This window comes from Mercenaria mercenaria, chromosome 5 (assembly GCF_021730395.1).
Source record: "Mercenaria mercenaria strain notata chromosome 5, MADL_Memer_1, whole genome shotgun sequence".
In the NCBI taxonomy this organism is placed as follows: domain Eukaryota; kingdom Metazoa; phylum Mollusca; class Bivalvia; order Venerida; family Veneridae; genus Mercenaria; species Mercenaria mercenaria.
This window is the reverse complement of record NC_069365.1, coordinates 48,754,782-48,770,239: the sequence shown is the minus strand read 5'-3', so window position 1 is coordinate 48,770,239 and position 15,458 is coordinate 48,754,782. Positions and strand designations below refer to the sequence as shown.

At 33.4% G+C, this 15,458-nt stretch overlaps 2 protein-coding genes across 8 annotated transcripts in view; both read right to left on the bottom strand.

The window, feature by feature from the left end:
* Positions 1-810: 810 nt before the first annotated feature.
* Positions 811-7,500, bottom strand: LOC128557025 (low-density lipoprotein receptor-like). The gene is made up of 5 exons (XM_053543462.1): positions 7,267-7,500; positions 3,825-3,938; positions 3,221-3,304; positions 2,411-2,575; positions 811-2,031 (listed from the first exon to the last, which is right to left on the bottom strand). The coding sequence occupies exons 1-5, from the start codon at positions 7,325-7,327 to the stop codon at positions 1,799-1,801; spliced, it is 657 nt and encodes a 218-aa protein (XP_053399437.1). The 5' UTR covers positions 7,328-7,500; the 3' UTR covers positions 811-1,798.
* A 2,885-nt stretch (positions 7,501-10,385) lies between these two features.
* LOC123557106 (uncharacterized) overlaps positions 10,386-15,458 on the bottom strand; it is a 53,175-nt gene continuing 48,102 nt past the window's right edge. For 6 of the 7 annotated variants that reach the window (XM_053543455.1, XM_045348370.2, XM_053543456.1 and 3 more), the window contains 9 exons: positions 15,306-15,344; positions 14,743-14,949; positions 14,269-14,310; positions 13,465-13,506; positions 12,709-12,765; positions 12,226-12,291; positions 11,832-11,926; positions 11,429-11,627; positions 10,386-11,130 (listed from right to left, as the gene is read on the bottom strand). In XM_053543455.1, coding sequence (XP_053399430.1) covers positions 11,439-11,627; positions 11,832-11,926; positions 12,226-12,291; positions 12,709-12,765; positions 13,465-13,506; positions 14,269-14,310; positions 14,743-14,949; positions 15,306-15,344 — 737 coding nt within the window. In that variant the 3' untranslated portion in view covers positions 10,386-11,130; positions 11,429-11,438. The remainder of the gene's footprint in view (positions 11,131-11,428; positions 11,628-11,831; positions 11,927-12,225; positions 12,292-12,708; positions 12,766-13,464; positions 13,507-14,268; positions 14,311-14,742; positions 14,950-15,305; positions 15,345-15,458) is intronic. The other variant, XM_053543459.1, reaches the window with a different exon arrangement.

The following is a 15,458-nucleotide window of genomic DNA, read 5'->3' as shown; positions in this document are numbered from 1 at the left end:
TGCACTTAACGTAGTGTTTTAAGGTTCTTGAGACGTGGAAAACCAAAAATCATATAAACACATCTAATCAGAAAAATAAATTGTTTCACAGAAATTTATTGAAACAGCATGATAAAACATTAAAACTTTTAGGAAATGTCAGTCACGGACATTAAACTATTGAATTCCAAAAGATGCAAAATGGACTCCCTTCCCAGTAACCACGCTTTGATAATACCCTTTACCAGTTCGCAGAACATTACACACGTTCGTTTGAAGCATTTGTCATTAGGTGGTAGTGCATGAAATTTCGTAACAGGAGGAACACAGCTTAAATTGAACTTACCTTTAAAATGGCATTCAGTTTTCTATAAGGACTACACTTCATTATATTTAAGTAAAATGCATTCTTATTTTATAATGGAAAAACATATGTCGTTATTTTATAGTAATCGTTAGCAAAATGTCATTACCAAATAACTTGATTTGCATAGAATCACAGTATTAAAAATGTGTAAACACTGTGTCTCCTTGTTACCATGTAACTTCCACTGTCACTCGCTATGCAAATGCATCAATAACAGCATTTAACGCTGTATAATAATGGTTAGTTATTTTCATAGCGTGTAAATGCCGATGACGAGTCCCTTTCCAGCCTTGTCAAGTAATGTATGTTTTTGCATAATACGACACAGTTCGTAAAGTGAATATATGTTTTCAATGTATTTCCAAAAATTTTTCACGTCGAAACAATATTTTTTTAGAATTGTGTGATTGATTTTGTTTCTAAGGCTCAACGTAACGTTTTAAATTTACTTTACTTTTTTTTTGACATACGTAATTGCATTACTACCATTTACGCTTTTCTGGTCACCAGAGCCTCAGCGTCGTATCTACATACAATTAATACATATCAATAATGTTTATAAAGCACTTTTCACACTAACATATAACACAGTGCGTGGCTTTTTTCACATCTTTTTTGACAACTGCGACGTTATTGCCATTTAGTTTATTTAACCCTTACCCTGCTAAATATCTAAATTGGACTGGTCCATCATTCAATTGGGCAATACCATTATTATCGAAGGGGTGTTCACTGAAAAATTACTGACTGAATAGCGAACAGTGCAGACCATTATCAGCCGGCACATTTGATCTGCACTGGTCGCAAAGGCAGAATCACTTGCCGCTAGCAGGCTAAAGGTTAAAACAGGTAAAACTGTTTCAATAATGTCAGTTAACATATGTTTTCATTATGACTCGGGTAATAAGTTCTTTCGGTCGGTCTTCTTTGATCTTGGCAAATTATGACAATACAATATTCTTAAAAGTCAGGTACATATATGTATACCGTAATATCAAACTCACTAGTTCGCAGTACAGAATGAAAATAAATGATCATAATAGCACAACAATAGTATATTCAAATGGTTGTTTATTAAAAAAGAAAAGGAAATCAACAACAACAACAACACACACACACTAGAGTGAAGAATGATCTAAGTCCAGTGGAAATGTTAGATTGGCATCATGGCATATCTGTAGTAACATTAAGAGTTTCTACAGTATTGCACAAAGTCAACTTTTGCTTTTACATTCAAAGATTACCAACATTACATTTAAGACGTAGTTTAAGTCGTTCCTTAAAATAAACTTCATGTTTTTTTTTTAATTTATGAATATAGGCTTACTTTCCGACTTAACGTCTTACGTAATTAGATAAGTGACTTTAGTCGTAATACATTTCCACTTCATTCAAATTTATCAGAACTTACGAGAAAAAATAATGACGAAAAGACTTATGTTATCATAGTCTTTAAATTCTTAATTTACATATACCTGAATATCTATAATGAATGTACAGTCCGGAATTACCTATTCTTGTACAAATAACAGAGTCCCATTTTCCATTCTTACGGCACGTTGTAATTGGTGTCAGCGTTTCATATCCCTCATCACAAACAACACTTCCAGAGGCACCGAAGGTTGTGTTATTAATATCACTAAGGTATATTGTTCCATATTGGATCTTCTCGACTGGACCGCAGTCTTCAAATACATGCAATGGTAAGTTATTTATACATGAATATTTTCTGGCTGACTGAATGAATATGTGTGACTTCAACAATGATATCTGCCCGATAGATAAAGGCTATTCTATGATATATACTATTACGGATTACCATAAACTTGTACCGAGTTGGTATATAAACCATAGACATTGCAAGTATGAAAGCAATATGTCAAAAGGCACATATAAGATAAACTCCTGAATACCCTGATATGTAACTAAAGTCCTGTAATATGGTAAAGGAGAGTGTTCAGATACTTGCCTCACAATGTGAGATCTGTATACATACTTAAATTAGGAAAGAAAAAGAATTATCTGGTGTAAAGTATATATTTAGTTACTCTTGTGAAGGCTTACCATTAGGGCTACAGAAGGCTGTTTCCCAGATGCCAGTATCTTGACACAGAATCGATTCAGTAGCAGTTTCATATCCAGCATCACACGTAACATTTGCCGAAGATCCGATTGTATTGCTGTTACTGGAAATCACTCCATGGGCAATGTCTGGTGCTAACCCACAACCTTAACAAGAAATGAACCTTTTTATTTTTCCTCTAACTACATAGTGTTATCTATATATCAAAACATTGTCAAGTTCATATGTGTGTTTTCACAATTATGAAATAAAATTATGTTTACAGTTAGTTAAATGTTATTTGGAAGTAACCTAAGTTTCACTTTCGATATGAAAAGTGATTAAGATCTCTGGTTTTGAATAACCTGTCCCTTAACAAATCACAGAGGAATCGAAACTCCGTTTTTGATATAGAGAAATTGTAAAGTAATTATTCAGAAGATCAGTGATTAAACAAATCCATTGGGCCTCTTTCTGCCACGGATGCCGCCATGTTAACCTGCACTCTGACAATGCCACTCATAACCAACAAAACATGCGAATAAATGACTTATTTCGCTGTCAAAATCTGATGTTCATAATGTACCATATTTAAAATCATACTGCGATTGTTATTCCAGTTTATGATTTTTGTCTTTGTTTGATTTTGAATTCCTGTACAAAATTAAACTTCAAATGTAGTCTTCTTACAAGTGTTTTACCGGGTTGATTTTTTTTTGCAGTTAATTATTCTATAAAATTACAAAAATGCATGTTATTCTCAAAATATTTCATCAATTTGAAATTCAAACCAAGTTCTATTATGAACTTACCACAACCCACCGCTTTTTCCACGCATATAGTTGTTCCATTTGGTTGCGGACAGGACTCTAGACCCTCTAAGCAAACTGGTGCCACTGTATAATGAATAAAATACATATATGTTCTCATCTTATCTGTTTATTTGTTTACTGTAAAATATTCAAATTAAAACACAAGTAGTTCCCGGTCCTTCTAAGCACACTGGTGTAATGTATAAAATAGACATAATAGTTTCATCTTATCTGTTTATTAGTTAACTGTATTGAAATAAAAATAGTTCCGATGGTTTAATTCCTGGCAACTCAAACCCCTAGAAAAGCCAGAAAAGCCTGAAAAGAGCCCAGAAAACAAGAAAACAAGAAAACAACATACAGAATACTGACAGTAATCCCCCAAATATGGAATGCTCTCTCTTGAATTATAGCATTAGCCTTGCCAGCCAGGTAGCCTAGACCCTAGAGATTTATTGAGCTACATTTTGAAATACATACTGAGCCTAGCTGACCCCTGTATTTTACAGAAAGTAACAGAGAGACTATCTGCATTTAAATATTCAAAGGGAAGAAAATAAGACAACATTATACCAATCTTTATAAAATCACAACAATTTGTTACCTGTACATTTTTGTTCATCAGAACCATCACTGCAATCAGGAAAGTTATCACATTTTGAAGTGAGTTGTATACATGCTCCATTTGAGCATTGCCATTCGTCTACTGCACATCCCGCTTGAATTATCATAAAATAGCAATGATTAGGGATCAAAAAATAGCTTTACTTAGTGCTGTAAAAGCCATTTAATGTAAAAAGAAATTTAAACACATAATACTTTCACTTTCACGGTTAAAAAGAAATGACGGACTCTCTACGGTCAACTCTTGCCTCAGACTGTATCATATTAAGACAAGAAAAGGGGTATCTTTGATGAATCTCTATATGGCTACATTTACGTAACTAATGTATTTTGCGTATCACGGTTGTTCAGTACAAAGGTATGTATGATGAATTATTATTACATAACAGTGAATTATTTCTTCCTTCTATCAAATTTTGTATTAGGACTCTTTGAGAGGTGCCAACCATTCAAATTAGCAGCATATGTTATCCTGCTATAACCTATAGAAACAATCGTCGACGGAGAACTAAGCCTTTTGCACAAAACAAAAGTTCTATTATCAAAAATATATCATGTGAGAACTTTTTTGGTAGATACTCAGTCATTTTTTAGATGTAAGTTTGGTACATGAGAGGGCTAAGCAGTATACGGACAATAAGCAATCATTTAAATATGTTTTGGCTCTATGTCTCTCTTATTCTGATCATGGTATTATTTATGGTCACTTTTCCATAGGACTTCTCATCAAAATCTGTTATTATTCTTTGACTTCTGTTTTTGAGAACTTTATTGTGTGTGTTTATAGCTATAATTATAACCCGACTTTCACATTCTTGGTACACTCTGGTACACTCGTAAATGTCGACCTTTAATTAGAAGGGAAAGCAAACTTGTAAGAAAAAATAGGAGCTGCTCTATTCCTTATTATCAGCTTTTATCGGTGATAAATATCCATTTGTTGGGGGTAGTATTACCAACTCTGAACTTAGAATTTTGACCGTGTTTACGGTTCCTTGGGTTTTGATTTATATACCTTAGAGAGCATCTTTTGTGTTTTACAATGTCTTCCTGTGGTAACTGTTTCACGTGTTAGGGTCAATCTAAGGTATGATAACACAAGTGTACTCAAAAACGTCACGAAGCCAGAGCACCAAGAGCCTAAGTTTTAAGAGCACGACTAAGCAAGCTGCAAGACAAAAATTGTTTAAACAGAGCTTGTGTGTGGATTTCATATTTCTCTTCAATGAATGTTTAGGACGAATCAATGTCTTGTTGTAGGATAGTGTTTTAGGTGAACATATCATTTAAAAATGACCAATTAATGTGCCAGATTACTGTAAAACATCTTATTTTGGTAATAGTTTAATCATGCCACTAGTGGCGGTCATGGTCTGCTGTGCAAAAATAAATTCTAGCCAACGTGTAAACCGCTAAATTAATTTACCGTCACTATATGTCACATACGCCTAAATAATATTCCCTCTATGTTCTATATAAAACTGACAGATTTTAAAGAGGTGCCAAACATAGCCAGACGCTTTTCAGAGAAAACAAATCCTCGCCTCGTTGTAAAAAATCTATGATAAAACTGACATAAAATGAAAGAAAAGTAGGGGCCATATATCTTCTAAGAGAGATTTCATTTCACACATTCGCTCACTGTAAAATCACATGACCGAACTAACTTTCACTTTACCTAATAAACCTTCTCTCCATTTTTTTCTACCAAAATGTCAAAAATACACCCACATTGAATTTAAACAAAAGCAAGCTTTTATTTAGACCTCTGTGACCACGGCAAGTGAAAAACCAGTGTTTAGAAACCTGTACGCCACTATGGACCAGATGGCTCCCACCTGGTGCCTTTAGTATTCAGACATATAGTCCTAGAAAGTTTTAAACGTAAGGGAAGGAATAAGAACAAAGATGTCAAGAAATGCATCAATTAAAACTCCGAACGTATAAAGCAACGACATCTCGGATAAGACTGGATATAAAAAAAACATTGATTATTGATATGTGATAACAGAAAATACACTAAACAAAGAAACGTGTCTATTCCATTGCGTTGATATCCTAGAATACAGATACCTATTTCATTACTCCTCTCCACCACAGGAGTGGGCTTGGTAACCGTGATATTTACATATATTTTTGGCTGGCCTTTACGGCAAAGTAATGTTCAATATCTGTTTATTTGGTATCATCCTTTTTATATAAATAATCATTTATGAATTTTTCACGTTCCTTTGAACTTATTTTTACAAAAGAGCTTATGTGTGTTATTTATCTTGTATACATTACATATCAATGACGAAACGCAGCTGTGCATCTATTGTTTTCATAATTCTACAAAACAAATATAATGACCCTAAAAACTGAGCATTGGAGAGGTCATAAAATTTGACTGGTAACATTTGTACATGTACAGACGTCACTTCATAATATGAGATACAAAGCGGAGATTACGTAAGTGTATTTCCATATAAAACGAGTTCAATAAAATGATACTAGAATAATGCGAGATTCTCTGGAGCATTCAATCCATATTCAACGAATTAAAGAATTCAATGTGGCAGTGCTGAAGCACCAAAAATTTCATATTTCTTTACCTATTGCCAAAGTCACGTCGGCCATATTCTCAATACTTAAAACAACGTCAACGTAAAAGTATTATAACACTGGTGTATCGCCAGTTCTATGGCTTTTTTTTCATTCCAACTACGTCAAACGTGTGATACATGTAAGCTCATTTCCATGGAAAGCATTTCCATTCCAACGATACTGAACATGGACAGTTTTGTCGTTTAAAATTTGTCTAACTTCAACAGTATGTGGGACAATATCAGTTTTAACATTAACTTAATGAAATAAAGATTTGGTTGAGAAATTTGAATCTGGGTATGAAAGACATGGTTGTTTTGATATGGTTGTCCGCCTCCAAACAATTTAACCATGCCTTGGTATTGCAAACCAAAATATTAATTACTAACTAAGATTTATTTCTTTAATAAATACAAACCGCTGTTGAATTCTAAAATGAATGCATATTACATGAAAATACAATTAAAAAATCTTATGTACGTAGTTGTTTATGAATCAATGAAAAATATTCAAAGCATTATTCAACATCAGTTTCAAAAGCGTAAATGATACAAAAAATACATTTAACAATATACACCTTAAGCTTGACTAATCTTATGGTGTATGAATAGCAATACAAAATATAGTTTACAATATATAATTAATTGGAACAAACAGGTTGTCATTTCTGACAGTAAACAATCCTAGTTTCATTTTTATGTTAACTATACACATATCATACAAATTTTCACATAAATATCACGTACTCAACATTGCGTGTGAATAACAAATAAAAAAAGTTAAGGAGAGTGTTAAACGTTCACTTTTTAATTAAAACAGAATAAACATATACTTACTTGGAAATGAAAGACCTCTCATTATGCCAAGTAGAAAAAGAAATACGGTACCGGCATTCATTTTTATTAATAAAATCAGTTTATTCCAAGTTTTCTTTAGTCATTAAAAGACAACACTTTTTTTAAATATATGAAAGTAGTATGAATTTGACAAACCAAACCAAAAAATTCTGAACTGTCACGTTGGTTGTTGGAATACTTTGGTTGGATAGTGAATCGCTACCTGGTATGTTTTATGATTAAGATTAAACTTTATAAACAAGTAGGATATTTACATACCACATCCTTTTTCGCATTCTTTGTTACTAGGTAAACTGTTCGTTTGAATACATTTATTTTGTAGATAAAGATTATTATGACTTTCGCATATTAAATAACATCTGCTTCCCTATCAACGTCTTTTTATTGTGTTATATGCAACTAGCCTAAATGAGACAGATAAACTTTTAAACGGATATAAATTGAAAGGCCAAGCCTAAATACAATTCACACATCATTTTGTAGTCATAAACGCAAAGTTTGTCATACGGAAATTGGTTAATAGTCAAAATTCATGAAATATGTTTTAGGGAAAGTTTTAGCTTAAAATCATCGCGATAAGCGCTGTAATTGATAATATTAGGTTAGAGGCTCGTCTAGTATGGTTTTCTCAGCTGGGTACTCGTCCAAATATATCTCCGTATTGTACAGTACAATGTTAAATAACCTTTTTATTCTATAGCTATTTTATCTTAGTTTATATTAAAAATGTTTCTCTGAATATTGTATTCCTGCCTTTTCTGTATTTTCCAGCTTGGTGTGAGTGCAAGTATATATTATACAGAACAATGTTAGGCCTTAACTAACCTTTTTTTCTATATTTATTTCACTTCATACGTAAAATACGTAAATCATTGAATGTTGCTTTTCTGCGTATCAGTACGAAATGAATTAAATGATGCAACCTCCCTACAACATCCATTTGGCGATTTGGGTGGCTATAATACTTGGCTGAGATATTATGCCCACAAATATTGTCAGCAAGTTTGGTGAAAATCGGATGTAAACTGTTCGACTTAAGAGAGCGGACAAGGCTAAATTTCCCGTTTTTCAGTAATTCAAGGACCATAATCCAAGACTGCCTGCTACAATTTGGCTAGTTATCGAAATATGCCGAGATGTTATGTCCACAAACATTGTCAGCAAGTTTGGTGAAGATCCGATGAAAACTGAACTAGCTTGAGAGCGGACATGCTTTGGATGCCGACCACCCGTCCGCTTCCATTCATAATCTTCTCCATTTTGTTTCTTGAACGTTGAATAAAAAAGTCTGAGGTAGCTATCAGGGCTGATGTCTTCCAATTTCTTAGTTTCGCCTGGAACGGCTTCTTTTAGCCACTTTTCAAATATTCCAATATCTGATAATGTTTTTACTGTATTTTTAGGTTTTTGATTATTAACGAACGTGTTAATATCTAAATCAGATAGCATTGTCATCAATTGAATCGTTTTTGTGTGTTGTAAAAAAAAAACGACAATTAAATCCTCATTTCAAGACGCATAATCGAACTCTGTACATAGAGGGCCTACTTCACCCGATTTACACTCGGAACATTTTCACGTGTTTCGGGCTTTATCGTACGTTTAACATGGGACTGTTGAACCGTCCAAATACAGAAAATACAGGATTTTTTGTACGCGCGTGCGTCCAGATACAGAAAATACTGTAATATATTGTACGATAACGTGTTGCAAATGAACGTTCCGATTGGTGATAAATATATTAATATAATATTATATTTATATGAACAATAAATATATTGAACAGCGTTAAAACCCGCAAATGTTAAGCTAAGATACTAACGATCAAACGGCTTTATCGAGCATTACTTAGCAGATCAAACAGTTTAAAAAATGATAAACTTCGATACAAGTCTATTTCGAGTCAACTGCACTTTGGCGTTTTTTATATTGCAATTATCAACCTTTATTCGTATGATTTCTTAAACGTGCACAAGTGTAAAAGTTTATGTCATTATCTCTATATTAATACATCAATGTTATACTCGCAAACTAAGCCCCCATGCAATTATCGCGAGATAACCTTTCCGTGTATAATAACGTAAACACAGCTTTTTTATAATACATTTTTCTAAATATATTTTAAATAGGAAGCTAAGTATATGCTGTTTCAATGCACGTAAGTGTCATCGTAACCTCTTACTCGATGCTTATGTTTTCAAATGTTGTGGGAGTATTTTATTCAATTTTACTTTTTTTATTTTTAATTGTAATTACGGTTAGACGTTAAGTATATTAATTAGAAACTGAAAGACGATTCTGCGTTCTAAGTTAATCAAAGCAAGTCTCTAACTGGAATGTATTTTACAAACATCGTACGATTCTGGGTGACAGCAACTTTGCTACTGTATTCTTTAGATTTCTACAATGTCACATAAAAGAGATTATGACCCGGCTGTTCGGAAATACACCACATGTTTTGTGTTGAATGCTAAATCTTCTCGGGACAGGTTGTTTACCCCAAGATAGACAGTTACAAGGGCCTATTTGGATTGTAACACTTTGATATTTATCTGTTGTCTTCACCGAGTCAATAACAAAGTTTCTCATGTTGCTTAACATTCAGCAAAATTTAATGCAATGTGTACATACGTTCTTGAAGCGTTTTACTTATAAATGTTTAAACGAACCTCCTACGTTTTAAATAACTTGCCCTATGTTACTTTTTTTAAGAATTCATCTTGCCAAGATAACTTAAATTCAATTTGTGACCCTGCATATTTTAGAATATGGTATTGCTTTATGACCACAATCATCCGGTGTAATACCCTAAAGATATGATTTTCCACGTCCATTCAATGCAGGTGCTTCACTACATTCGTTTCTTTCCGCTTTGTCTGCGTCATTATGTGCTAACTTTCTATAGGTGTTATTTATTTATTTAGAGAGAGAGAGAGAGAGAGAGAGAGAGAGAGAGAGGGGGGAGGGAGAGAGAGAGAGAGAGAGAGAGAGAGAGAGAGAGAGAGAGGGGAGAGAGAGAGAGAGAGTATTTTTGGACAGGCTATTCCTCTCGGACTGCCTTTATTTTTGTTCTTCGTGAAAATATTGAAAGACACAAAAACAGATATATCTGTTTATTTTATATCAGATATAGATTGCAAGTCATAAAATATTGCGTATATTATTTCAATTCAATACTGTCTGAAAAAGCACAAACACGTTGAATGCATTCTCTTTCAGAAAATTGATGAGTACTATAAATGACGTGTTTTTCAGTAAAACTAACAATTGATGTCGATTATAGTTTATTTTGTAAAATCTTTAAGTAGGACAAATTAACAGACATTTTTATTCTATTAAAGTCGGAAATACATAAGAAAGAAAAACTATTTTCGTTATTTTTTAACATTGGAAACTTGGTGTTACTGATATTTGTTTCCATTATTAATTATACGTGATAAAGTTTCATAATGACTCTCATCTAATATGTACAGTGAAATCATTTATCTTCTTGGGCTTGAAATTTCATGAGACTACTTTATGGGGATAAAACTTCGTAGATTTTGACCTTTGAACATAAAAGCATGTAAATTTCACTGCTTTCCTCGGACTGACTTAACCACGAAATCCACGAAAATAAGTTCCCCAAGAAAATTCATAATTTCACAGTATGCTTAACACAGTTTTGGTTAACGACAGATTATAAACATGATATAAATCTTTCCGCCTGACTATTAAACACATATCAAAGTTTATCAAGTATTTGTTGATTGTTAGACAAACATTGTATTGACTATCTGATATGAAGTAAGTTCTCTGGTTACTTATACAATTGTATGTCCATTTCAATATTATCAGTTTCAACTGAAATAAAAACAAAACATATTTGTCACCAAAAATTCAAATGTAAAGGTAGCTCTCTGCATGCATGTATAGTCAACAAAATAACGGAAGTGAGTAAGATGTTTAGTTCCTTGTTACAGGGAGTAAAACACCTCAAGAGACTTCTTAAAATTCAAATACGTAGAGTATTAGGCAGTTAATGAAAACGTTTGCGAATGATTCAATATTTTGAGCAAAGATATTTAAAATAAACAAAAGTACATTATGTACCACGAAAAGATTTTCAATTTGGAACACGTGGAAATTTTATTTGCCTTACATGCATCTATCTATTTGCCCAGATCTACCGGTGGGAGCGGTTCGTTGCATAAATTTGCTGTGCATTCAAAGCGGCAGAAAATCTTGGAACCAGTCTTCTTACACCCTAACTTCGCATTCGCACTGTTAGCTGTTGGATTTTTGCAGCCTTTCCTTACTTCGTACTCATCGCCCCTCCATTCCACAATTGTCTGACATGACTGGAATAAAAAAACAAAACTTTGTAGCTTTTGGTCACCACAGACAGGTAAATTCATGTACCCCTCAATGTTTAAACTTTAGTCAGTCTATTACTACAAACTGCAGATCATGTGTTGCTTGAGGCCGATTAAAGTAATCAGAATAGATCTTCAGGCAGCATTTGTCGAAAGTTCATATATGCATTAGAGACAGTTTCACCATACCTGTTTGTTTTGTTTACAAACTTCGGTTTCCCGATTGCAGGCGCTGTTATAATTCTCTTTGTGGCATTTGTAACACTCAAACAATGGCTCCGCGTCTGAAGACGAAAATACAACAAATAGTATCTACCTTTTTTTAAACACTGCAGTCAATTACAATACTTTTTTTTTGCAGACAGAATCTATGACTCAGGAGCAGAAGTTGTACTGTACTTTATTTCAAAGCTTAATTAGATTTTAATTTTGGGGATATTCAATATATACAGAGAGGAAGTGTCAGAAAAAGATATGATGATCCTATTTACAAATCAATGCGCTAAAGGATCAACGATTTACAAATGTTTTCTTTCATATGAATTTACTATTTGTGGTACAGGACAAAATTTTATCAACTAACCTTCAACATTTGGTACCCATTCTGTAGAAAGGGTGTTCACCACTGTTGATTCTTCAATCAAAATGCCTAGAATAGAAAAAAAGATATGATTGAAGAACAATCGTTTTCTCTATGTAGCTAAAAAATCAAAAATCATTTTTGTATCATGTAGTTAAAAGTCTTAGAGTATTTCATTCTTGAAGTGCTAGCATGTTTGTATCAATTTTACAAAATTGAATACTAAGTAACATAATCTATAAGGAAATGGAATTTGTTAACTCATACCTGTACATGTATTACGATATTGCCATTGATCTATGCCGTTTAAAATATCTAGTAATTTGTTAGTTGAACCGGAGACTATATACAAATTACATCATTGGTTAGTCATTATACGGTAAGTAGAAATTTAATTGACAAACAAATTAACACAGTATCATTTCCTTAATACAAACTGTCTGAAATTGTCGAAAACGGGCTGTTTCATAAAAAAAATTAAATTACCTTGTGTAGAAGTTGTTGTGCGGATAGCCCTTGTGGTTGTTTTCTCTTGTTCTGTAACTACAAAGAGAACATCATCCTTATTTGTATACTTTTAGACTAAGGCAACAAGAAACAAGGACAAGAGTGGAGCAGAAAAACATTTACAGAACGCAGCCGCCTATCCAGAATGTCTCATATAAATGTATACAACTGCACACAGGCTTTGTATACATGTACAAAACTATAGGTTTTTGTAGAAGATAAAGCCATAAGAGATTTACAAGTCGTAAACAAAAAGCTTTTATAAAAATAAATCGCAGTTGCCCATGTGCCCATGTACAATAAACATATAAACTACATAAGGCCACTTCGAAACGCAAAATTATTTAAAATTCTTGGTGATGGTTGTACAAACAAATTTTGTACCTTACAGTTATGGTTCTGTTTCTTTCACATTCATAAAATTGATCTAATTTTTGCATACTCAAATAATAAATATTTAAAACGAAAATAGGCAACTAACAGCTAACAGTTGTCACAACTGCACACATTCTATTCTGCATCCTTCTAAACACGCGATTTGTACGGGCAACCTCTGGGAACATGTTAGTATTTTGTATAAACGACTCATAGGAATCAGAACAAACCAGCCATATATAGACGCTCTCTTATTTCCTGCCTTCAACTCCCGCGGCTGGGGTTGGTAGGATAGATAGATAGATAGATAGATAGATAGATAGATTGTAACTGTATTATGTCATTTGGTATAAAAGTTACATTGCGCGGAAGCCGTTGTACGGTGGTTTTCTTCCTCATTCCCTAAAACAAATGCGAAGTCAATATATTACCATATGCTTCGTTCGGATACATGTACCTAATATATTGTGATAGAAATAGAATACTGTTAATAGCATAATCAAGGAAAGCAATCAATGTCTTTCCCGTGAGAGTAAATGGTCAAAACGTGATACTTACGTACCAAGTATTTCAATTAATTCTTGCGTAGTAGCAACTACAGGAGATATAGTTTCTATACGATTTTTTTTTATATCCTTTTTCTTCCAAAGTATAAATGGCTTAGTCATGAGACGAAAATGTTTCTGTAAGTGCATGTAGGAAGTATAAAATTCTGCATTTATCATGAATCCAGGCCTTTTGCCCACTGTCGTATGAATAATGCACGTCCGTTCTGTCCGGGGACGGCATTTATGCAAAGGGATATATACACAGTTTACTTTACCTGCACATTTGACTGGGTTAGCGTTAGGTTCTCGTCAAACAAAGTTCTAGCTTAGAACAATCTTTAAAGAGGAGAAAATTGGCAACTAACAGCGGTTGTTGCATCTGCTTACATTCTATTCTGCCTCCCTCTAAACATGCGATTTATACGGGCAACCTCTGGGAAAATGTTAGTAATACAAATATTGCGAAAAGACGTAAAACTATGTAAATAAGTTTAGCAATTCGAGGTCTGGCTTTGGAGAAAACGACTCATAGGAATCAGAAGAAACCAGCCATAGCTTCATGTAAGAAAAACCATTTTGACTGTAACTGTATTATATCATTTGATACAAAGGTTACCTTGTGAGGAAGCCGTTGTGCGGGGTTTTTCTTCCTCACTCCCTAAAACAAATACATAGTCAATGATATGATATGCTTTATTCGGATACATGTACCTTTAAAATATTGCACAATGATAGAAATAGAATACTGGCAATAGCATAATCAGGGGAAATAATTTCATTCAATGTTGTTCCCGTGGTGAAATTGTACGCAGAGTAAGAGCTTAAAACAAGACACTTATAATATATCAATTTTTTTAATTGATTCTTGTAGGCTTTTTGTATTATTTTCCTCATAGAGTATCAATGGCTTAGTCGTGAGACGAAAAAGGTTTATGTAGGAAGTTTTAAATTCTGTATTTATCACGAATCCAAGTCATTTGAGTAATGCACAAACAGTTTGGTATAAACGTCCCCGTTTTTTCCGGCGACTGCATATATGCAAAGGGATATATATATATATATATACAAAATTGTACACAGTTTACTTTACCTGCACACTGGACTAGGTTAGCGTGATTACAGACTTTAATTCTCTCGTCGAACAGAGTTCTAGCTGGACACTCTTGTTTCGCCCACCTGTACGTTACAGAACCGTCAGACTGAGTTGACGCATGTTCACACTGGCAAAAGTTCACACACCCGGAACTTTTCAGAGGAAGAAGGCGAGTGTGTTCATACGTGAACTGATTACACACACCTGTGAAGCAGTATTTGTTACATAACACCGAAAGTCAGAACAGGCCTCAAAAGCAAACAACTTATATGAAATGAAAAATGAACAAGCTACTGCCAGGCAAAATATACTTTACTAAGATGCTCTTAGAAACACATTAGTAAGGTTATCACAGGTCAATTATAAAGTTTTAAATGAAGATTATTATAAATACGTAACTCTATTAGGCAATCCATTTAAAAGTTAAGGTGTGCATGTTATTTATCAGAATCAAATGTCATTGTGTATTGTCCAGAAACATAAGTAGGCAAATCTAAATGTCATTTGAAACAATACACGTAGGTATGTAACATATTCATATATATAACATAAGTTTCTACCATGTTCACGAAGACAATCCTCATCACCATCATCATTCTCTGGAATCATAAAATAACAACATTACTAAAATATGTCATTTTAAGTTTTATCTAACACTTCTCCGTGTATATTTAACGAGAAGCCTAGAATTTTGCTTTTGTGGTCGGAATCGT